Source organism: Propithecus coquereli, unplaced genomic scaffold (genome assembly GCF_000956105.1).
Source record: "Propithecus coquereli isolate 6110/MARCELLA unplaced genomic scaffold, Pcoq_1.0 Scaffold776, whole genome shotgun sequence".
In the NCBI taxonomy this organism is placed as follows: domain Eukaryota; kingdom Metazoa; phylum Chordata; class Mammalia; order Primates; family Indriidae; genus Propithecus; species Propithecus coquereli.
The window spans coordinates 169828-194687 of NW_012153907.1; the positions used below are offsets into that span (position 1 = coordinate 169828).

General features: G+C 52.3%; 1 protein-coding gene across 4 annotated transcripts in view; it reads right to left on the bottom strand.

The window, feature by feature from the left end:
* Positions 1-2825: 2825 nt before the first annotated feature.
* LOC105825070 (cytochrome P450 4F22) overlaps positions 2826-24860 on the bottom strand; it is a 31041-nt gene continuing 9006 nt past the window's right edge. Inside the window, exons 1-13 of one of the 4 annotated variants that reach the window (XM_012662746.1) lie at positions 24805-24854; positions 23599-23866; positions 19999-20143; positions 14766-14819; positions 14522-14649; positions 14222-14343; positions 10449-10716; positions 8913-8979; positions 8672-8801; positions 6051-6184; positions 5103-5167; positions 4374-4456; positions 2826-3835 (exon numbers count right to left, since the gene is read on the bottom strand). In XM_012662746.1, the coding sequence (XP_012518200.1) occupies positions 3658-3835; positions 4374-4456; positions 5103-5167; positions 6051-6184; positions 8672-8801; positions 8913-8979; positions 10449-10716; positions 14222-14343; positions 14522-14649; positions 14766-14819; positions 19999-20143; positions 23599-23820 (1596 nt within the window). In that variant the 5' untranslated portion in view covers positions 23821-23866; positions 24805-24854 and the 3' untranslated portion in view covers positions 2826-3657. Of the gene's footprint in view, positions 3836-4373; positions 4457-5102; positions 5168-6050; positions 6185-8671; positions 8802-8912; positions 8980-10448; positions 10717-14221; positions 14344-14521; positions 14650-14765; positions 14820-19998; positions 20144-23598; positions 24343-24786; positions 24855-24860 lie in introns of those variants that run through there. The other 3 variants (XM_012662748.1, XM_012662747.1, XM_012662745.1) reach the window with 3 other exon arrangements.

Here is a 24860-nt window from a genome sequence, read left to right on the forward strand (position 1 = left end):
ACACACACACACACACACACACACACACACACATACACACATTCACGTGCACACACATGCATGCAAGCAAGTCACACCCACATACATTACATAACACATGCATGCACGCACTCCAACACGTGCACACACAGGCACCCAAATGCACACGCGGTCACACACGCACACGTGGCCACACACACTGAACTAATCAAAAATGGCCTCCTCAGAGCCCGTTGTCGCCAATCTGTCCAGCAGAGGGAGCCTTCTTCACACTCAGGAGAGCGAGGAGGTCCCGCAGCTGCCGGGCGACAGGCCTGAGCCTGGGTGTGTTTTGACATTTACACTTGCCAGTGCAGCAGAGTCCGGGGGACCCAGAGACCACACACTTCCTCTCCTCGCTCTCATTCATCACTCTCATGGCCCTTCGTGGATACTCGATGTGCATTACAAGCATGGTGATCGTGGAAAATCCACACCACAGGGGAAAAGTCAGGTGCAGAGAAAGGCAGTCGTGTGCCCAGGCCGCCGGTAGGAAGGGACAGAGCCGACGCTGAACCCATATATGTGGGGTTTTTTGCTGGCAGATGGCAGGGTTGCACTGGGAGGGAGCAGCAGGTGTTTGGCAAATGATGGGCTCTTGGAGACCCTCGGTCAGGACAGGTGTGGCAGAGACAGCATCCGCAACAGCCACTTGGCTCCCGTACGTTTCCCATTCAGCCCAGGAGTACCTGGGACAGGGACGATTCCAGCAGGTGCCACCTGGGGACACTCCAGGACACGGTCCACTGCCACCTCCAGCATTGATGGTCCACCCCATCCCAGGCCCTCTTCACACCCCCTTCTATGCAAAGAGATGCTAAGGACCCAGACCAGGACCAGGAGCCCCAGGGATGGGACAGAAAAGTTCTAAGGACTCCCGCTGAGGCCCCACCATAAGGATATCCTTGCAGGACCTTGGGTGAGCCATTTCACTCTGGGGTCTCAGTTTCCACCTCTGTAAAGTAAAATAATAGGCTGTGTGCAGTGGCTCACACCTGCAAACCCAGCACTTTGGGAGGCTGAAGCCAGAGGATCGCTTGAGGCCAGGAATTTGAGACCAGCCTGGGCAACATAGCAAGACCCCATCTCTACAAAAAATTAGGCAAGCATGGTGGCGCGTTCCTGTAGTCCCAGCTACTCGGGAGACTGAGGCAGGAGGATCACTTGAGCCCAGGAGTTCGAGGTTACAGTGAGCTGTGATTGCGCCACTGCACTCCAGTCTGGGCAACACAGCCAGACCCTATCTCTAAAAAAAATAATACTAAGATAATAAAACATGATCTCATAAGTTAGTGTGAGGTTAAATGAGAACATAATATATGGGAATAGCACACAGGAAGTACTCCATCAATTTTAAATCTCATTATTGTTATATTAACTTTGGAGACCCCTAGGGCTTGGTCCTCAACCCCTTCCTCCATACACACACACATGTGCATATGCACAGATACACACACAAACATGCACACATGTGTGCACGCACACACAGGGGCATTATACACCATCTAAATACTAAGGCTTCCCAAATGTACATCCCCAATCTGGAACTCTCTGCTGAATTCGAGAACCATCTTATTCGACTTCCCGCTTGACATCTCCAATTCCTCCTGGCTGAAACTGACACCCTGACCTCACCCCCCTCCCCACCAAAAAATAACTTACTCCACTCGGCGCATTGTTGTGTCCATTGTTGGCGGTTCCACCTTTCCAAGCTCTGAAGCCCAAATGATGGGCTCTGAAGTCCTCCCTTCTGCTGAAACCCACATTCGATCCATCAGCGAAATGGACCCACCAGCATTGCCTCGGTCTCCGTTCAACCTGGCTGCCAAAGTCCACATGACAAATCTTATCCCTCCTCTGCTCAGAACCCTCCAGGGCTCCCCATTTCTCTCACAACAAAAGTCAAAATCCAAGGCCCTTTGTGAATTAACTTATTTCTTTACTTATTTGTCATTTATCATCTGTCTTCTCCTGAAGAGTTCAACTATGCAAGGGCTTGAACCGTGCCTGGCTCTGTCACCCAGGCCAGAGGGCAGCGGGGCGGTCACAGCTCACTATAACCTCAAGCTCCATGCCCCCCCTTTTATACCCCCCTATTAGGGACTACTCCACCACCAAGTTCCCTCAACCAAAGACCTGGGTGTCACACTTACTGCCTTCCTCCCCTCAGCCTCCACAGCTAGATAGTCACCTCAATCCAGGCACTTCCTGTCTTGGCTAGACCTCAGCTTCCCTCTTCCCCAGGGTCCCAACCTCCAGTCCGCCCCTCAAAAATTCTCCTCCATGCCAGCCCTAAATCTGACCATGTCCTGCCCTGACCCTGCTCACACGCCCCCCATGGCTCCCTGTTGCCCTCAGTAAAAAGTCTGTGAATTTGGCCCATGTCCACCACCCTTCCTCCCTTCTGCCCAAACTCGCCAGATCCAACCACACCAGCCCATTACAAATTCCTTGAGCACACTGTGCTCTCCCTCAACTCAGAGCATTTGCAGATGCTGTTCCTTCTGCCTGGAATGCGCTTCCCTCCCCTCGTCACCCACTCAACTTCTCCTGCTTCAGCACCAAAAGAGCTCTCCCTGACCCACCTCCAATCCCCGTTATGTCACCCGGCACCAGGCGCCTCTCCTCTGGAGCACTAGTCATGGGTTGCAAATAAACATTCACATGCGGAATTATTTGTCCAACATCCGTCTCCAACCCTCTGCAAAGGCAGGAATTGGGCCTGTCTGTGCTCCTGGCCCAGTGCCAGCAGACAATTAATAAACACGTGATCTGTTGACAAAATAACCAAACGCACAAACTGTCCCAAAAAAATATGAGTTTATGTCCTAGGACAGAGGCTTCCCAGCCTCCTAGCCCACGGCTTCCCTCAGTTGCTTCACAGCTGCCTAGAGCCCCTCATTTCTGGAGTGCAGGGCTACAGGTACAAGGGGCTGGCTGGGCTAGGGGCGGAGGGGTGGGTGGGGTATGTGCATCCCTTGCCTTTATTCTACAAAAATCAGAACACTCAGCAAAGGGCCTTTGCACAAGGGAGGAAGGAAGGGGTCTGGGCTGACAAAACAACAACAGAAGCAGACAGCCCCAGTTTGCTCAGGGATGCCGCCTGAGCAGTTCGCCCTCTGAGCTGAGGGCCTCGAGAGGGTGATGTCACGGGTTCGGGGCTCTCACCCTCCAGCCTCCAAGTCCTCAATTGAGAAGCTAGCCTGGGAGTCCAGCCAGGAGGGGGTGCGTCTCAGGTCCTCAGAAGGTTTGGTGGGCATGGCCTGGGGACCTGGCTCCGCAGGGGTGAGGCCAGAGGACAAGCCGCAGGATCCTGGGGGCGGGGCCTGAGCCCTAGGGGGCGTGGCCAAGTCTGGTCCCTCAAGCAGAACAATAGGTGCAGACACTCAGGGGGCGGGACCTAAACCTCGAGGGGCGGGATCAGACCCTCAGGGGGCGGGGCCTCACCTTGAGGGGCGTGGCCAGCACCATCGGGCCGCTCAACAGCGGCTCCCGGTCCTACAGGAGTAGAACCTGGACTTGGAGGGCAGCGGTCTCTGCCCTCGGGATGTTGGGGGCGGGGCTTGGGCCTTCAGGGGCGGGGCCTGGGACTCTCTGAGTGGGGCCTGGACCACCGGGATCCGCAGGTGCGCCCCTCGCTCAGGCCCGCGGAGGCAGCGGCTCCACGTTGAGCCAGATGCCATTCTCCGTGCGCAGGATGAGCTCCGGCTTCCGCCGCACCTTGCGTGTTCGGTCCACGCTCAGGCGGAAGCGCAGCAGCGTGAGCGCCACCGCCACGCGCATCTCGGCCATGGCGAAGCTCTGTCCGATGCAGTTCCTGCAGGAGGGGACGAGGCTCAGGCCCAGCCGCAGAGGGCACGGGGCCGGGGGGGAGGGGAAAGAGAGGGAGGTCACTGGGCCTCACCTGCCTCCTCGTGTCTAAAACGAGGCAAGCATCCTAGGCTGGATGAAGGTTAAAGTGAGATCCCAAGAATCATTAAATGAATGTGACACTGGGGACGAGTGTGTTTGAATCCTGGCGCAGCCCTTTACTAGCTGTGTGTCCTGAGTTATGACCTCCCCTCCTGAGCCTCAGTTCCCTCATCTGTAAAAACAGGGACAAGGGCATTGTAGAGACGTTGGGAGCATGCAAGCCTAGAACTCAAGGCCTGGCACACAGTAGGTGCCCAATATCCAGGGATGCTATTGCAGAGTCTGCTTTTGGGGGGGGTTCCTGGTGTATTGGTGGGGGTGCAAAGAGGGTGTTGGGCTGGGGGGTGGGACATGGTCTCTGCGCCTGACTGGCACATCACTGACCTTCCACTGGCTCTGTTCCTCCCACACCTGGTTTGGACTGGGGAAAATCGAGGGGCTACCTGGGTCCTGCAGAGAAGGGCACATAGGCCAGTGGGGAGCGCTGCTGCGGGTTGTCCGGGTCAAAGCGGTAGGGGTTGTACACCTGGGCAGGAACAGTCTGGGTGTGAGTGTGGGAGCTGGCCCAGCCATCCCAGCCTGTCTTCCTCCCTCTGCCTCTGGTCTTCCATTCCACCCCACACTCACTCAGGAAAATGCGGCCGCAACTGCCTCCTTCTGTTGGTCAGGCACACCCAGCTCATTCCCACCCCAGGACCTTTGCACTTGCTGTTTCCTCTGCCTGGAACATGCTTCTCCCTGCTCTTTCCACCCTTCGGGTCTCAGCTGAAACATCTCTTCCTCTGCAAAGCCCTTCCCAACCACCTGCACTAGTGCCCACCCACATTGGTTTTTCTTTCTTTTTTGCATTTATCAATACCCAAAATGATCATATTTATTTGCTATTGGCTTCCCCTGAACTTCGCTGTGAGCTCTGTGAGGGCTCCCAGTCCTCACTGCCCAGCACAGGGGCTGGCACAGAGTAGGTGCTCAGTAAATATCTGTTGATCTAGTGAATTCGTGAGTGGGTGGATACACGGGGTGGGGGGGGGATGCTCACTCTCTGCAACCAGCCCTGCTGTCTGGCTCCCTGGGCTGGGGGGCAAGGACAGCCCTGCTGCTCCAGGGCTGCCCCTTCTGGGGAGGGAGGAAGGAGCTGAGGGGGCAGGGAGGGTTGCTGGGCAGCAGCTCACCTTGGAGTCAGGCCACACTGTGGGGTTGTGGTGGGTTCCGTAGATGCTGACCAAACAGATGATTCCTGTGAGGACAGTCAGGGTCAGTGGGGCTAAGGGAAGCCAGAGCTTCCTCCAGAAACTTCCCTTTCCCTGGGTCTCCCCGGAGCTGTGGCATTCCCATGAGCCATCTGCCACCACTGCCTGTCCATCCTTCCCTGAAAAATTCTGCTCCCCGATCCACTGCCCCTACATTTCCCTAAGAGGACACCATCGTGTTCTTTCTGGCTGCCAGGCTGGCCACGCAGAGATCTTTCTCACCCACAGATCTGACATTACTCCTCCTCAACTCAAACACCTCCCTTGGCTCCCTAGTGCCCTCGGGATCAAGTTCAGGTGCTACCACCTGGCAGTCAGGGCCTTTCACAATCTGCACGCTGAGGCTCTGTTCCATAAACATGCTCTTTCACTTCCAGCCTCCAAGGCTCACCGCCCACATTCCCTCCTCCAGGTGGCCCCCCCTGCTTTCCTCCCCAGATAGAGCCATCCCTCCATATTTGGGCTGCTTCAGTCCTTGTCTCTCCCTGTAGCTCATTCCTGGGAATGTCTGCAACCTGCCGCTGTATCTCCCCCAGACCTCTCCATCTCCAGCATCACCCAGGACAGCGCTTGGTCTCCAGGGGATACCTAGCCAGTGAATGAAACCGACCCTCTGCTACCTGCACGCACACTGGCCAACCTGCCGTACTGCCTTCCTGCCTGTCCACCAGGACTCCCCACCTCGATCTCCCCTCCCCCACACACGGCTGGGTTTCCCGTAACACCCCCCAGACGACAGGCACTTAGAGAGCTGCCCCATCCTCAGGGATAGTGCACCTGGGGCGGGCATGGCCAGGCCCCCGTGGACACTGGAGCAGCCACATCATCAGGGACAGTGGTGCACCAGCAGCAGGGGCACACGGCGGGCACCTTTGGGGATGACACGCCCATCTGGGAGCTTGATGTCCTCCGTGCAGCGGCGGGAGACAAGGGTCACAGGTGGGAACTGGCGCAGGCTCTCCTTGATGCACATCGTTGTGAAGGGCAGCTGAGTCAGGTCGTCCCTGGGGAGAACGAAACTGTGACTTGAGACCAGGCCACGGTGACATGACACCCCCAACCCCGCAAACACACATACACTCGAGGGCAGCTGGGCAGGAAACCCGCGCAGTTTTTCAGACTTGCCTCAGTTTCCAGCATTTGCAGTCTCTCGTGCCCTTACCACTGACACTTAGGCTGCAAAATATCTGAGCACCGACCAATCAGAACTGCACTGGCACTGGGCCCCCGCTGGGCCAGCATCCACCCTTTCATTCAAGAGTTATGTGGAGGTCAGGGGGCATCTGGCAGAGGAGCCAGGGCAGCCAGGGGGGTTCAGGGCAGCAGCAACTTTCCAGCTTGTATGGATCCATTTCAGTATTTAAAAACCAGAGCATCCTCTCCTTATGCTATTATTACCATTATTTACTTAATATTTTTTCCTTTGGATTTTAGGGCCCAAAATTGGGTTAATGATAACTCTTGGGGTTCATGTTCTAGATCTTTTTCTTTAAACCAACATGTTCTCTCTCTCTCTTTTTTTTTTTTTTTTTTTTTTTTTTTTTTTTGAGACAGGGTCTTGCTCTGTTGCCCAGGCTAGAGTGCAGTGGTGTCATCATAGCTCACTGCAACCTCAAACTCCTGGGCTCAAGCAATCCTCCTGCCTCAGCCTCCTGAGTAGCTGGGACTACAGGCATGTGCCACCACACCCAGCTAATTTTTCTATTTTTTGTAAAGACAGGATCTCACTCTTGCTCAGCCTGGTCTCGAACTCTTGGGCTCAAGTGTTCCTCCTGCCTCACCCTCCCAGAGTGCTAGGATTACAGGTGTGAGCCAGTGTGCCTGGCCAGGTTCTCTTTTAAGGAAATTTTATGGCCAGGTGTGGTGGCTCACACCTGTAATCCTAGCACTCTGGGAAGCTGAGGCGGGAGGATCGCTGAGATCAAGAGTTTGAGACCAGCCTGAGCAAGAGTGAGACCCCGTCTCTGCCAAAAATATAAAAAAAAAAAATTAGCCAGGTAATCCTAGCACTCTGGGAAGCTGAGGCGGGAGGATCGCTGAGATCAGGAGTTTGAGACCAGCCTGAGCAAGAGTGAGACCCCGTCTCTGCCAAAAATATAAAAAAAAAAAATTAGCCAGGTATGGTGGTGCACACCTGTACTCCCAGTTACTCGGGAGGCTGAGGCAGGAGGATCACTTGAGCCCAGTAGTTTGAGGTTGCAGTGAGCTAGGATGACACCACTGCACTCTAGCCAGGTCAACAGAGTGAGACTCTCTCTCAAAAAATAAAATAAGGTAAGATAAATAAATAAATAAGAAACTTTATGTTGCTACCACAAAGGGCAGACATCATCCCTGGCATAAAGGTATCCATATGTACAAACACCACTGCAAAAACAGATGAATGTCATTTAATTATGGCTAGACAACCTCTCCTGCCCAACTCTTTGAACCCGAGGCATCTTCCCCCTTTGTTAAAAAGGCAAATTCACTGGGCGAGGTGGCTCCCATCTGTGATCCCAGCTACTCAGGAGGCTGAGGTAGGAGGATCACTTGAGGCCAGGAGATTGAGACTAGCCTGGGCAACATAGCGAGACCCTCATCTCTAAAGAAATTTTTTAAAAGAAATAGCCAGGTGTGGTAGCACGCCTGTAGTCCCAGCTACTTAGAGGATCAGGCAACACAGCAAGACTCCATCTCACAAAAGGAGAAAAAAAGGCAGATGAGCAAAGTGTTCAGGACGCAATAGCACCAAACTGAGATGCTTCTCTGAGGTCATAATGCAAAAGGTTGAGAGAGAACAGAGGGACTTTCTCACTGTGCAAGCTGATGCTAGTAAATGCTATGTTTTCTTTGCATCACCCAAAGTCAGCTCCACACGGCACACATCTAAGAGAGACTGGGTTATTGTTCGTGACTCTCCACTTCCTCCCTGTCTTACAATGGTGCACCTGTGTTCTTGGCTGTTTGATGCGACAGCACCTTTTACTCACGTGAATGGTGTATACATCCTGCCCCATTCATCCTGGGCTTGGCCATGTGACTTGCTTTAGCCAATGTGATGTTATGATTAAAAGCAAGCAGAGCTTTTAAACTGCATGGCTTTTGGTGCTTCCGGAATCTCCGTTGAGAAGAACATGACCCATGGGTAGCTGTGGGTCCAAGAACAGACCTGAACCCAACTCTTAGTTTGGAAGCAACTCCGGTTCACTCAGCCAAGCCCAGCAGCGACAAAAGTCACGTGCATACAAAAGCAAGAAATAAATGCTTGCTGCAAACCACTGAGTTTGGGGGCTGTTTGTTATGCAGCATTGTTGCTGACTCGGACACTCTGAGAACTCCTGCATTATGAGACATGATTACCAGCACTGTTTTACAGCAGAAGACACTGGAATTCAGGAAGCGTCAATGACTTCTCTAAGGTCACACATTGAGTCAGTGGGAGAGCGAAGCTTCACGCCCAAGGCTCTGGCCTCAACCTGCCCCCATCCCTCCCCCAACCCCAAACTGACCACTCCAGCTCCTCCAGCTCCTGGCCTTTCATGACTTCCTGGATCTCTTCCCGGCACTTCTCCTGGTATTCCGGATACTTCGCCAGATTGAACAGCACCCAGGAGAGCCCACTGGATGTCGTGTCGTGACCTGCAGGCAGATGAGGTCACCTGAATGGAGGCTGCCTGAAGACAGCGGAGATGCCATCTACGAACAGCGGTACCCTCCCTGCCCTCCCTCTTCGTCGCCCTACGTCCTCACCCTCGAACATGAAGGTGTCCGCCTCAGCTCGGATGTCCTCGTCTGACAGTTCCTTTCCGTCTTCATCCTGAAATGGGCAGAGAGGATGCTGAGCCCACTTCATCCCACCCTCTGCATCCCGGGGGCCCCTCAAAACTCAGATCTCCCGTCTCTCTCTTAAGCCAAGCTGCGGGGGAAAGTACTGCAGGATGGAAGTATGCAGCTTGTCTAAGAAAGATGGCAAAAGAAAAGGAAAGTTAAAGGTTAGCTCCTACTTCCTGAGCAGCTTCTAACACCAAGAATCCTGCTGTTTGCATGGCAACAAGCTTGTGATCAAGTCTTACGATCACCATGTATAAATGGGGAAACTGAGGCTCAGGGAGAAGAGTAATATAACCAAGGTCAAACATCTACGAAGGGGGCCGGGTGTGGTGGCTCAGGCCCATAATCCCAGCACTTCGGGAGGCTGAGACAGGAGGATCGCTTGAACCCAGGAGTCTGAGGTTGCTGTGAGCTAGGATCACACCACTGCATTCCAGCCTGGGTGACAGAGCAAGACCCTGTCGCAAAAAGATTTTTAAAAAAATAAAAAAGAATCCACTAAGTGGCAGAGGCAGGACTGGAATCTAGGACTCCAAATCAAGGACCCATATGCTGCTCAAAAATTCCACAGAAATGCCACCAATGAGGGACCAAACACCTATGCAAGAGTCACGTCTCTTCAAGGTCACGTATTTCATCTTTGTAGTGTTACGGGCTGAAGGGTGCCCCATCCCCTAGAATTCACAAGCCCTAACCTCCGGCGCCCCAGCATGTGACCATGTTTGGAGACAGGGTCTTTGCAGAGGCAATCAGATTAAAAATAAGCTCACGAAGGTGGGCCCTAATCCAATATGACTGGTGTCCTTATAAGAAGAGATTAGGACAAAGACAAAGATTATGCACAAAGGAGAGAGGAAGTACAGACGCAGGGAGAAGACGGCCATCTATAAGCCAAGGAGAAAGGCCTAGAACAGATTATTTCTCCATGGCCCTAAAAAGAATCCAACCCTGCAGATGCCTTGATCTTGGACTTCCAGCCCCCAGAACTATGAGAGAATAAATGTCTCTTGTTTAAGGCCACCCAGTCTGTGGTACGTTGTATGGCAGCTTGAGCGAACTCACGCAGTGAGTCTTTTTATTTATCTATTTTTTTGAGACAGGGTCTGACTCTGTTGCCCAGGCTGGAATGCAATGGCACGTTCACAGCTCACAGCAACCTCAAACTCCTGGCTTCAAGCGATCCTCCTGCCTCAGCCTCCTGAGTAGCTGGGACTACAGGCGCGCGCAACCATGGCAGGTCATTTTTTTATTCTTTTGTAGAGATGGGGTCTCATTATGCTGCCCAGGCTGGCAACAAGCAATCCTGCCTCAGCTGCTCAAAATGCTGGGATTATAGGCATGAGCCACCAAGCCAGGCCCTATGTGAGTTTTAACATGTGTGATTTCAGGAAGTTGGTGCCATTCCCGGAGAGGCCGTCCTGGGCAGGGCTCCGCCCTCCAAGGGCCCAGCCTCACCTTGGCCAGGAGCAGCACATCGATGAAGTCCAGGGTCTTGCCCTGCTTGGCCTTGAGCCAGGCCTCGGCCCCCTGCTGACGCAGCGCCCGCCGCCGCTCCTGGATGACTTCATTGGTGAAGCGGTGCACGGTGTCACAGGCCTGCCTGAAACGCCGCCCGTCCGCCGTGCGGTAGTAGATGAAGTCCAGGTACTGGTGCAGGCGGTACTGGCGCTTGACGGCCAGTGCACTCAGCTCGATGATGGCGGAGATATAGTCGCTCATGTTCCTGCCGCGGAGAAGAAAGGCCATGAGCGTGGCCTGTCCCCTAGCCCGGCCCAGACACACCCACGGCTTGGCTAAGATAAGCCTCCTCTCCCCATTGCGCAAATAACAAACAGAAGCCCTGTATTAACTCTATTTTGGGGGGATGGGGGCTTGTGGGGTTGGTTTGTTTGTTTATTTTTCTGAGACAGGGTCTTGCTCTGTCACCCGGGTAGAGTGCAGTGGTGTCATCATAGCTCACAGCAACCTCAACCTCCTGGGGACTCAATCTATCCTCCTGCTTCAGCCTTCTGAGTAGCTGGGACTACAGGTGAAAGCCACCATGCTCACTTTTTTTTTTTTTTTTTGTATTCTTGATGCTCTGGCATCTAGGGCCTTGCTAACTGGCGAGAGATGCCCCTTGAAAGACTAGAAAATTCTTAAAGAAAGTAAAGAACTCATCCGAGAGCATGCCTTTCATACACAAACCAACTCATGCAGACCAAATACTCAAACATTGATCAGGACAAGACACTATCCCCCTTTCTTACTCCCCCCAGGGCTGGGTACCAGGCAGCTAAAGGCAGCTCCTACACAGCCCAGAGCCCAATGGAATTATTCAAATTAGCCAACCCTAAGCCTGTTTACCCTGCCTCACCTGTTCTTTCCCGCAGAAACTGCAAAAAAGGCTTTTGCCCACATTTTTTCCTGACGGGTCCTAGTACTTCCCTGTGTGGCCCTGCGTGGTGGAATGTGCCCCCTGCTCTTGGAAGCTGTAAAAAAACAAACTCCCTTTTCAACGTCAGTCATTGCCTGATCTGCTGGCCTCACCAGACATGAATGAAACCAAAATCCCAGGCCCAAAGAGTGACGGGGACTTCCAAGACAGACGTAGCCATTGTAGCATCACTGCAACTAAATGGCCGCAATCCTCGGAGGGGGAGAAAATATTTGCAAATCATTTATCTGATAAGGTGCCGGCACCCAAAATAGATGAAGAATTCTCAGAACTCAATAATAAAAAGACAACCCAATTTAAAAATGGGCAAAGGGTCCAAGAGACATTTCTCCAAAGCAGATAGACAAACGACAAATGTGAAAAGATGCCTGACACCGTTAGCCATCAGGGAAATGCAAATCGAAACTACAATGAGGTGCCGCTTTACCCAACGAGGATGACTAGAGTCAAAAAGAAAAATAAAGACAAGTGTTGGTGATGATATGGAGAAATTGGAACCCTCTGCCAAAAACTTAGGATTATGAAGAACAAGAAGAAGAAAATAAGCAATGGAACCCTCATACACTACTGGTTGGAAAAACAAAATGGCGCAACCACTCTGGGGGGAAAAAAAAGTCTAGCAGTTCCTCGAAAGGTTAAACATGGGATCGCCATATGGCCCAGCAATTCCACTCCTGGGAATCTATCGAAGAGAATTAAAAATATACGTTCACACAAAACCTTGTACATAAATGTTTATAGCAGCATCATTCCTAATAGTCACAGAGTGGAAACAATGCCCATCAATTGGTGAATGGGAAAACAAAGTGTGGTATTATGTGATAAATGGAATATTACTCCGCAATGAAAAGAACTAAATCACAGATGCATGCTACGACCTGGATTAACCTCAAAAACGTTGGGCTGAGTGAATCAAAGCAGACACAAAATTCACATGATTCCACCTATACAAAATGTCCATGCTAGGCAGAAGGTAGATTAGTGATTGCCCAGACCTTGAAGAAGAAAGAGGTGGGGAAGGACTACTAAAGTGTATGGGGGCCGGGCGCGGTGGCTCACGCCTATAATCCTAGCACTCTGGGAGGCTGAGGCGGGCGGATTGTTTGAGCTCAGGATTTCGAAACCAGCCTGAGCAAGAGCGAGACCCTGTCTCTACTAAAAATAGAAAGAAATTAATCGGACAACTAAAAATATATAGAAAAAATTAGCCGGGCATGGTGGTGCATGCCTGTAGTCCCAGCTACTCGGGAGGCTGAGGCAGAAGGATCGCTTGAGCCCAGCAGTGTGAGGTTGCTGTGAGCTAGGCTGACGCCACGGAACTCACTCTAGCCTGGGCAACAAAGCGAGACTCTGTTTCAGAAAAAAAAAAATAAAGTGTGTGGGGTTTCTTTGGGGGATGATGATCATATTCTGAAATTGATTGTGGTGATGGTTGTACAACTCTGAATATACTAAAAATAATTCAATTGTGTACTTTAAGTGAGTGAATAGCATAGTACGTGAATTGTATCTCAATAAATCTATTATTTATTTTTTTTAGACTAGTCAAATGCAGTAGTGATAAGGGGGTAAATCTATTATTTAAAAAAACAAAACAAAACAAAACAAAAATGCTAACCAGCCTGAACAACATAGAGAGAGAGAGAGAGAGACCCTGTCTCTCCAAGAAGTTAAAAACCTTAGCCAGATGTGGTGGTGCGTGCCTGTTCTCCAGCCTAGGCAACTGAGCGAGACCTGGTCTCTAAAAAACTACATAATATTAAAAACTAAATAAATAAACTCAATTAAAATAAGATGAAGCCGGGTTGCAAGGAGCTGTCCTTAGTCGTGAAGTGGGCTTGTTTTCATGCACTTATTATAGTCTGTTGTTTTCCCATCTATTTATTTGTTCATTGTTAACTGCCTGTCTTCCCACCAAAATGGAAGTTCCGGAAGAGCAAAGGCTTTTCTGTCTTGTTGGCTACTGTGTTCCCAGTACCTAGTTCAGGATGGGCACATAGTAGGCATTCCGTAAATAACTCCTGGATTAATTAATTAATTAATTAATTACTGAGGTCATCTCTGCCTTATCCAACCGAAACGTGCCCCTACATTGCCCAAAGAAACAAAGTCATCAGCTTGTTGCTGAGGACCTACTGTGTGTTACAAACTTCACGTTCATCGTCTACCTGATTCCTTATCTCCCCACACAGACAACAGGCTCCATGGAACTGTGACTGTGTGTGGCTCACAACCACATCCTCAGCAGTTAGCCCGGTGCCAGGCACACAGTAGGTACACAATGAATATTTCATGAATGAATGAATGAACCAGGGCAATGCTTTTATTTTATTTAATCACTCAACAAACATTCTCTGAGCATCTACTATGTGCCAGGTCAGTGCCACACCTACTAACCCTTAAAGCATCTCTCGAGGAGTCACGAGTTATCACCTTTGTTTGACAAACAAGGAAACTGAGGCTCAGAAAGCGGGGGTGGGGGAGACACTGTCCAAAGACCACACATTCTTCATGAAAGAATGAAAAAAAACCTAACATGTCCTGAGCCCCTACTATGCGTCAAGCCACTGACTCACGTGATCTCCTTTCATTCTCCCATGATGACTATGGGAAAGGGTCTATTACGATGCCTATGTTTTGAATAAGGAAACTGAGTCTCAGAGAGGCGATGTCGGTCTCCTAGAACCACATAGCCTGTCGGGGGCAGAGCTGCTGCAGCCCAGGTTGCCTGGCACCTGACACCTTTCTCCTGCCACCACTGGCCCGTCTTCCCGAGGAAGGTCACACTCACTCTTGGCAGTTGCTGTTGTAGCTGAAGACACATTTCTGGAGACTGTCCAGGGTCATGAGGCTGACATGCTCGAACATGTCCAGGGAGACCACCGAGCCCTCTGCCAGACGCCGCCATTTAGCCTGGAAGAAAGACACAGAGCGAGTGGGTGGGGGCCCACAGACAGGGGGGCGAGCCCAGTAAGGATCTGGCTGCGTCCTCGCTACACACCCACTTTATAGATAGAAAAGAAACGAGGCCTCCTGACATCACGCGACCTGCCCGTGAGCTGGAGCCTGCCCGTCTCACTCCGGGACTCACGTGCATGACGTCGGTGCACTGGTTGAAGATCTTCATGTACGGCTTCAGGATGTCGAAGTGGAAGGCGGGCGTCAGCAGGCGGCGGTGCCGGCTCCACTTGTCACCTTTGCTGAGCAGTAGCCCATCCCCTGGGCCCGGAAGACGCAGGTTAGGGGACCTCACCTGTTATTCTGAAACCCTCCAGGGAGGCCCCACGCCCAGATCTCTCTTCCCTGAAGCCCCAGTCTGCCCACTTGGCACTCACCTAGCCAAGGTTTCAGGAAGCCATAGAAAAGCTCGTCCTTGGGGGCAATGGCAGCTGTGGAGAGGGAGGTGGCAACTGTGACTCAACACAGAGCTCTGAGCATTGACCTTTGCTTGTGACTTCCTGGGCCCTCCTTTCTGAGGGCTCTGACCTCCCACCTCACCCCTCCAGTCCATCCTCCACACCTGCCCCGGAAAGATCCTTATAACATGCTGATCTGAACATGAGCCTCCCCTGCTCAAACGCCTCCCATGGCTCCCCACTGCCCTTGTAAAAAAGTTCAAGTTCAGCCTAGCATTGAAGGCCCTGCCCCACCTGGCCCTCGTATGCCTTGCCTATTGCATCCTTCAACAAACACCAGATACCCCCATTCCCATGGCATGCCGTCACTCCCCACCAAACCTCTGGCCAGGCTGGATGCTCTACCGACAACGGCCTTCTTCACTTGAATCTCTCCCGCCCCCCTCTCTTCTGCTAGCTCGGGCCATCCGAATCACACCTCCTGTGCTCCCAGCCTCCAGCCTCACCCCGTCCACTCTGCCTCTCATGCTGCCCCACAGGGATCTCATCCGACTCCCAGATCTGCAATGCCCCTTCCTGCTCACACGCCCGTCACCCGCACGCCCAGCCGCTCGGCCCACTTCCAGAGCCCTGAACGCCCTGCCCCTGTCCGGACCCCTCAGAACACCTCTGTCCTCCGCCCCCCGCCGGTCCACATCACAGAACTTTTCTCAGCTGCTCCAGAAGGCCTTGTGCCTTCTCTGCTCGCGGCCTGGCCACCGGCTGCCCTCCTGCACCCAAACACTGCATGCTCCGGGCCCACCTTGGATGCCCCTCTCTCCAACAGTCACTCTGGGTGCGGTTGTGTCCACCCAGTGACAAGCACCCCCTCGAGGGGAGTGACCGTGTTGATTGCCGATACATATTGGTGCTAAAGAAATTTTTTGTGAATGAGTGAATGAATGAATCAATCCATCAAAGAATGAATGAATGAAAGAATAAACAGCTGGATGGATGCATGGATGGATGGATGGATGGATCCTTCTTCTATAAACTCCACAAATTTAGGGCTGAATAGGCAGGTGCCCAGGAAGAAAGTACCTGAAACTCGAGTGATGTCACTTTTCCCTTAATATGACTCAGACACCTACCCGCACACGCTGCCCAAGATTGACCAGCTGCTAGCCCAGTCATCTCTCTACTCGTTCTTCCACTTGACACACCTCTCCTGCTGCCTTCTGTGCCCAACCTGTGCTGGGTGAAGCTGAGGACCCAGAGATGGCTCAGCTCCACGCCCTGCCTGCAGGAGGGGCGCCCGGGGTAGGGTGGGAAAGGGAAGCAGGGGCACACCATGCAATTATCAGGAAGGTAGGACGTGTGCCAGGTGCTGAGGAAGGCGTGGAGAAAGGGCTGTTGGCAGTCAGGGCAGCCTTCACGGAGAGGAAGGTGGGCCCCGCAGGGGTCCTTCTGACACTCAGATCACGTCACTGGCTGCCCTGCTCGAACATCTCCCGTGGTTCCCTGTCACCCCCAGGATAAAGTGCAAGCCCGCTCACTTTGCAATCCAGTGGGGTCCCATTGCTACTTCCCTGACACGTCACCTCTACTCCAGTCACCCCCGGTCACCTGAATTCCCCCGGAACTTTCACACACCTGCCCCCTTTGCACTCTCCACCTGGGACTCCTCGCCCGGCAAACTCCTATGCATCCTTCAAAGCCCCGCTTCACAGAAACCTCCTCCAGGAAGCCTTCTCCAAGCCCCCTTCCCTGCTGAATCCTTCCTCTCCCATCCTCACATCCCTCCTCTACTCCAACCCTGACCATGTGATGCCAGAACAGTCTGTGTCCAGGTTGGCTCTCTCATCCGTTTCCCCCTCGAGTAAAAAGGGGACAGTAATGCTGACCTTGGAGAGATTGTCTAAGAAAAGCCCCACATGGCTGGTTCCCACTGTGGAACAGCGCTTGGCCAGGAAGGTGTGCATCTCTGTGGTTGACGGCTTAGATTCTGGTCAGCTCAGTCTAGGTTCAAATCCAGCCCTGCCCCCAGCTAGACATGTAAGTCTGGACACGTTGCTACTGTCAGAGGAGGAAATCAATCAATCCTCCCGCATAGTGTCCCTGCACGACTCAACAAGCTGATGTGTTCCTGGCACACGAGGTGCTCATTGAATGTGTGGACGCAAATGAATAACTGAGCGACCGTTGGCCACTTTTATTACCATAATCACAATGATCTCTTATTGCCTCAAGAACTTGTGAGAGGAATGTTCTGGTGACCTGTTAGTAAAAAATGAACGCACGGCCGCTGTGGAAAACAGCAAAGCGATTCCTTAGAAAGTTAAACATAGAGGCTGGGAGCAGTGGCTCACTCCTGTAATCCCAGCACTCTGGGAGGCCGAGGCAGGAGGATCGCTTGAGGTCAGGAGTTCAAGCAAGAGCAAGACCCCGTCTCTACTGAAAATAGAAAAATTAGCCGGGCGTGGTGGCGCATGCCTGTAGTCCCAGCTCCTCGGGAGGCTGAGGCAGGAGGATCGCTGGAGCCCGGGAGTTGGAGGCTGCAGTGAGCTGTGACGATGCCACTGCACTCCAGCCTGGGTGACAGAGCAAGACCCTGTCTCAAAAGTAAATAAATAAGTAAATAAATAATGAAACACTGACACCTGCTACGACGTGGACGAACCTCAAAACCACGATGCTTATTGAAAGAAGCCGGACACAAAACGGCACATTTTATATGGCTCCTTTTATATGCTATACCCAGAATAGGCAAATCACAGAGAGAGAGAGAGAAAGCACGCACGAATTAGAGGTTACCAGAAGGTAGGAGGGAGGGAGAAATGAGAAGTGATTACTTAATGGGTACAAGGTTTTTTATGGGGTGATTAAAAATGTTGAAACTGGAAAGAGCTGGTGCTTGCACAACGTTGGAAATACACCAAATACCACCGACTGTTCACCTTAAACGGTTAATTGTACGTTATGGAAATTTCACTTCAATTTCAAAAAGACTACATAAAAGCAGGCTATAATTATATGCCTATATGTCACCGTCCATCCTCTATAAAGCACGTTTTCCTACTTCCTCTCATTAATGCTCCCCATTCCAGAGGCCCATGCGATGACGAGGAAACAGAGGCTCCAACAGCGGCTGTGCGGGTCCAAGCCCAGAGCGGCAAGTCCCCCCAGGTGTGGCCCCAGCGGGGGACGGAGTCTGTGACTGGGGGCTGAGTCTGTCAGTGCAAGGCGGAGCGGGAGCCCCCAAGGGCCAGGAGGCCTGACTCCAGGCTGACTCACAGGCCCACCCTCTGCAGCTCTCTACCCAGCTTCTCCAGCCGGGAGGCAGAGGATGTCCTGCCTGTCCCACAGGAGGGAAGGGCAGGGGAGGAGGGACCCAGGCATCTACGGAGTGCCGGCCCACGCTGGAGGCTCTACTCCTCGGTCGACCTGGAGACTCACAATTAAACAGGACGGTGTTCAGGAAAGTGACGCTCTGAGAAGGAGAAGAAAGAAGGGGGAAGGAGGGGGGAAGAAGAGGAAGAAGAAAAAGAAGAAAAAGAGAAGGGAGGAGATGGGGAAGGAAGGAGAGAGAAACAGAGAGAGAAAGAAAGAAGTATATAGCCGGGTGCAGTGGCTCACACCTGTAATCCCAGCACTTTGGGAGGCCTAAACAGGAGGATCACTTGAGGCCAGGAGTTCGAGACCAGCTTGGCCAACATAGCAAGACCCCATCTCTAAAAATATATATAAATTAAAAATCAGCCAGGCATGGTGGTGCACACCTGTAGTCCTAGTTACTCGGGAGGCTGAGGCGGGCGGATCACTTGAGCTCAGGAGTTTGAGGCCAGTCTGGGCAACATAGCAAGACCCCATCTCTGAAAATATTTTTAAAATGAGCTGGGCATAGTGACACACACCTGTAATCCCATCTACTCAGGAGGGTGAGGTGGGAAGATCACCTTGAGGCCAGGAGTTGGAGGCTGCAGTGACCCATGATCGCACCCCACTGCACTCCAGCCTGGGTGATAAAGCAAGGCCCTGTCTCTAAAAAAAAAAAAAAGGAAAAAGGAAAAAAAGAAAAGGAAAAAAGTATATAAAAAAGACAGAAGAGGGAAAACTCTTATTATTACTTACCCACATTATATTATTGAATTCTCACAACTGCTCCCATTTTACAGTTCAAAAACTGAGGCCCTGAGACGCTAGATGAATTGGTGGGGTCACATAGCAAGTATGTGCTGGAGCCAGAATTCAAACCCAGCCCGCCTGGGTCCTGGCCCAAAGCTCTTTTCACAAGCCGGTGCCCATCCCTTGGAACAGTCACTTCTCCCAGGGTCTGGGTTCTCCCCGTAGTTTGGTGGGGAACGTCATCTTTTCACAAACGCAATAATCGGGGACAAAGGGGCATGGAGAAGGGAAGGATGACAGTCCCTTCCTCTGTCACGGCTCCCGGGCGGCAGCCTCGGAAGTGGTCTCCAGATGTGTGTTTGTAGAGGCCCAAGATGGGGCCAAAGATCCTAAAATTCCTGGAGCTCTTTCTTTCCCATCCTTTCTTTCTCAAACGCCCTGCAACAGAGCCTCACTTATGAGGACGGTGTCGCCGGACACAGACATACCCAGCCCTGAAGGGTCAGGACTGAGAACGGGAACAGCCAGAGGAGGGAGCTGCGTTCTGTCTGGGGGGTCAGGGAGGGACTCCCGGAGGAGGAGGCCACGGGAGCGAGTGTCGAGGGCTGAGCAGGAGCTTGCCAAGCACACTTGGGAGGCCCACACTTAGGGATGGGTGTGGGCTGCACAAAGGAAAAGTAATCCTTCCAACTTCTCCCTCCCTGACAGTTGGGACCAGCCCAGATGATGACAGCAGGCTGCGGGCTGGGCCACCAGGAGCCCTGGCCATCCTGGGAGTGTCAGAACCCAAACGATGGGAGTGCCATGGCCCAGGATGAAGCAACACCGACTTAGCAAAACCCTAGGTGAGCAACCGCCTATCTGAACATGCTCGGATCTGACTTCCAGATAGGTGGACATCCCCTCAGAGTTCCTGGGACTCTTAGTCATTGTCACATCTTTGTCCATGCTGTTCCCACAATCCGGACTGCCATTCCCGTGAACTCCTATTCATCCTTCAAAGCCTTATTCAAATGACCCTTCTTTTAGATAGCCCACCTGCCTAGAGTCCCAGGTGGGCTCTGGGAGTTGAGGACTCACCCACTGTTCAGAGGCCCAGCCCACCTACCTGAGGCGCCTACCAGGGGCTTAATGTAATCGGGGTGTACCAGAACCACCAGTGGCAAGATAGGTCCCATCCACACCAAAACCACGTGGTGCATGTTGTCCAGCACCTTCTTCTCATCTTGAAGGCCCGTCTCATTTGGAAGATACTGCAAGAGGTAAGGGAGAGACAGTGAGGAGGTGCCCAGCCCCAGCTTCCCCATCATCTCTCCCTCTGAGGACAATTGAGAGTATTCACGAATTTATAGAGCAAGAGCCCCAGCATGGACCTGACACATGGCTGGTGTATATGAGATAAAAATAGGGGCCGTGTGTGGTGGCTCACAGCTATAATCCCAGCACTTTGGGAGGCCTAAGCAGGAGGATCACTTGAGGCCAAGAGTTTGAGATCAGCCTGGGCAACATAGCAAGACCCCATCTTTACCAAAAAATAAAAATAAAATAAACTTAGCCAGGCATGGCAATGCATGCCTGTAGTCCCAGCCACTCAAGAGGCTGGAGTGGGAGAATCACTTGAGCCCAGGAGTTCAAGGGTGCAGTGAGCTGTGATCACACCACTGCACTCCAGCCAGGGTGACAGACCAAGACTCCATCTCTTAAAAAAAAAAGAAAAAGAAAGAAAGAAAAGAAGGAAGGAAGGAAAGAAAAATAGTAATGGCAAACACAATAATGATAATAGTTGGTATTTTTTTGGTTTTTTTGTTGTTGTTGTTGTTTTGTTTGTTTGTTTGTTTGTTTTTGAGACAAAGTCTCACTCTTTTGCCCAGGCTAGAGTACCGTGGCATCAGCCTAGCTCACAGCAACCTCAAACTCCTGGGCTCAAGCGATCCTTCTGCCTCAGCCTCCCGAGTAGCTGGGACTACAGGCATGAGCCACCATGCCCGGCTAATTTTTTCTGTATATTTTTAGTTTTCCAATTAATTTCTTTCTATTTTTAGTAGAGACGGGGTCTCGCTCTTGCTCAGGCTGGTCTCGAACTCCTGAGCTCAAACAATCCGCCCGCCTCGGCCTCCCAAAGTGCTAGGATTACAGGCGTGAGCCACCGCGCCCGGCCAATAGTTGGTATTTATCAAGTGCTTGCTATGTAAGTAATAAAATATTACTACTATTGTTATCTTCAACACATACATGCGCCTGCACTACGTCGGGCGCTGTCGTGGGAACTTTTCATCTATTGGTACATTCAATCCGCACAAGAACCCTACGAAGGCATTGCTACTATTTTCCCCGTTTTACTTTGCTCAGAAAGGTCAAATGGCTTGTCTGATGTTACAAGCGAGTAAGTGACTGCCCTGGTTTGGGCTCTTCCAGAAGCAGATCCTGAAACAAGGGTTCTAGCGTAAGTAGTTTCTTTGGGAAGTAATCCAAAAAAAAACCACAGCAGGGTCGTGGGAGAGTGAGATGGGAGGGAAGACAGCCCATAAAGGGTGGATTGTCAAGGACGTTACCACCATGGGCAAGTGGGGCTCAGTCCTTCGCCAGCAACGGGGGAGTCCTTAATTCAAAGAGCCCACCTGGGATTCTAAGCAGGTGGGCTATCCAGAGGAAGGGTCATTTGAGTAAGGCTTTGAAGGATGAACAGGAGTTCACAGGCATGGCAATCCAGATTATGTGAATAGTATGCACAAAGATGTGACAATGACTAAGAGTCCCAGGAACTTTGAGGGAATGTCCATCCACCTGGAAGTCAGAGTCAAGCATGTTCAGATAGGACGTTGTTCATCTAGGGTTTGGGGGTTTCGGAGGACAGTGTAGGACATCATACCTCAGAGTCATCCCACCTGAGGGCAAGGGAGCTGGGGTGTTTATCCACCGATACCCATTAATAACTGAGGGCTGCACCTGAAGCGGATTAATTCCGCAGCTCACAGTGCATGTAGACAGAGTGGACTCCAGCCACTGGAGTGAGCCTTAGGATGCAGATACCGGCAGCGGGAAGTGGGGCCGTTGCATCCAGAAATGGGTTGAGAGAATACAGGTAGGCGCTGACATCACTGACCACAGTGGCAAAGCCAGGATCCGACCCCAGGCCACCCGCCTATGAAATTGCTCTTCATCAACCTGCCGTATGAGGCAGAAACTCTTCAGACTCAATGTCAGATGGAGCTGAGTTCAAACGCACCTTCAGCCACTGTGTGACCTTGGGCAAGTCACTTAACCTCTCTGAGCTCGAATCCATACCAGAGCGAATCCAAGAAATAGGACGGATCCATCCCAATTTCACAGGTCGTGAGAATTAGGGGAGAGCTCAGATAGGAAGGAGCCTAACCCAGTGTTCGGCCAGCAGTAGGGCCCAGCAATTGTCAAAGGAATGAACGAGCAACTGACTCCTCGCTGGGTCCTGTGTCTCCCTCTGTGTCAGGCTCAGCCTTGAGCCCGTCCGCATCCAGGGGAAACTGTGGCCTCACCCAGGCCCCCAGCGGCCCAGAAGGTGGGCTGGACTACACGGTCAAGGCCGGGCTTCAGAGCTGGGCCTGGCCAGCTGCCTCTGGGACAGCTGTTGAGTGCAGAGGGAGCTCCCTGGAGTACGGGCATTGGAGACGGGGCGTGGAAAATGAGTAGAAGCTCATCTAGCAGAGAATGCCACGCCGGACAGAAGGCGCAGTTTCGGCAAAAGCCATGCAGGTGGATAGTCAGAGCCGTGTTATGGGAGCAGGAAGTCGTTCCTTGGGACTAGAGGGGGATGACAGAACAGGTGAGAAGTGCGGGGGTCAGAATCTAAAGGGCCTTGAACACCAGCCTTTGCCTGAATGGCAATGGGGAGCCATGGAGGGTGCGTGAGCAGGGGAGGGACATGGTTGGATTCAGGAATCCCTCTGGGGCCAGTAATGGGGGGTAGACTGGAGGGGTGAGGCAGAAGCCCAGGGGGGCAGCTGACCCACAGTCCAGCAGGGAAGAATAAGGCCTGAGCAGGGATTGGGGAAGAAAGAGAGGAGATTCAGGCACAAGCAGGTGAAACTTGGTGAATGATGTCCCCAGGAGCAGGAAGGGCTGGGAAGCTTCCTTCCTTCTACGCCCTTCATGCTGAGATAATTCCAAAAACGAAATAAAATGTTCTTTGAGATATTAAGTGGAAATGTGTCTCCTAGTTTCTTCTTCTGAGACACTGGGTTCAAGCAGTACCTAAAATATTTCTAGAATCACTTGATACTTCCAGTCTCCGCGGGACCCAGCAGTCGAGCACACGCATCTGCCACACGGTGCCTGCCGTGTCCCAGTCCAAGTACATCGCAGACATAACTCCAAGGAATCCAAAAAATAATCCCATTGAGTTATTAAGAATTATTACAATATTTTTACAGGAGCGACCCTCCTCACCCCCACCCCTGCCCCAGGGTTCCAAACTTCACAGGTGAAGGTACCTGTTGCTATAGTGATAGCCACAAAATTGTAGAGAGAACCCATCTTTAAAATCAGTTCTGCCTCACTCCGGCTGTGTGACGTTGGGTGAACTGCTTGCCCTCCCTGAGCCCCATAAAATAAATCTGCTCACAGCCCCAACAAGGCTCTTGGGAGGACGTGGGAAGCCCAGCAGTCCCACCGTCCTTACTGAATGCCTGGCACCTGCCCCAGCCCAGCCCTGCCCGTGCCCGGCCACACTCACCATGCCCAGGTGACCCAGCAGCCAGTTGCGCCGGGGCGGCTGGGGGAAGCAGCGCAGCCGGCGGCAGGTGACGTAGAAGCTCCAGCAGAGCCGCAGGAAGTGCAGCAGCAGGCGGAACACAAAGAAGAGCAGGAGGAGGAGGAGGGCGGACACCGCGTACAGGCGGAAGGTCGTCTTCTCCAGCTGCAGGAGGTGCAGCAGGTGGTCTGTGACGGGTAGCATCCTGGGGCTCACGCAGGGTGGGGTCAGTGCTCTGGTGGGGACCGCTCTGCAGACACACGTGTGGCACATGCACAGTGACCCCTAGGGTCAAGCACAGTGCAGCCCAGACACCAGGAATACCTCTTCCTCCCCTGGCCATGACCTCCAGCCAGCCGGCCAGACGGATGACCAGGGGCCCCACCCATGCACCCTCGGCCTTGACTTTTGCAGGGCACCCCTCCTGACTTCTGTACCGCTGGCTGCCCATGCACAGCTGGTCGCCGTCCTGGGAAACTAAGACCCCCCATAAAGGAGCAGCTCTCAACCAATGACTGGTGTGCACTGGTGGAAAAATGCCCCTCCCCTCCCCCCTCGGGCCGGGTGACCCTACTGTACGGGTCCACACTCCTCCAGGTTTCCGCGGCGGGGTTAAACTCCAGCTGCCCACAGTAGAAACTTTCTCTATTGGCTGTGTCCCTTCCCTCTGCTGCTTTTTTTTTTTTAGAGGGGGGCAGGAGGACAATTTCACTCGGTCACCTGGGCTAGAGAGCAGTGGCGTCATCATAGCTCACAGCAACCTCCAACTCCTGGGCTCAAGCGATCTTCCTGCCTCAGCCTCCTGAGTAGCTGGGACTACAGGCATGCGCCACCATGCCTGGCTAATTTTTGCATTTTTTTTTTTTTTTGGTAGAGATAGGGTCTCGCTATGTTGCCCAGGCTGGTCTCAAACTCCTGGCCCCAAGCAATCTTCCCACCTCAGCCTCCCAAAGTGCTGGGATTAAAGACACACGCCACTGCACCTGGCCTAAGCATGATGTTTTCGGGGTTCACCCACGTCGTATCACGTATCAATGCTTCATTCCTTCTACTGCTGAGTAATAGTTCATTGCAGGCATTTATCACTCTCCGTTTACCCATTCTTCTCCCGATTTGGGCTGTTTCCATCTTTTGGTTGTTATGAAATATGCTAATCTGAGCATGCGTTACCTTTAGTTGTTTGGGTACCTGTTTTCAATTCTTTGGGGTTCACTTTCGTCTTCCTTGCTGGTATTTCCTGCGAT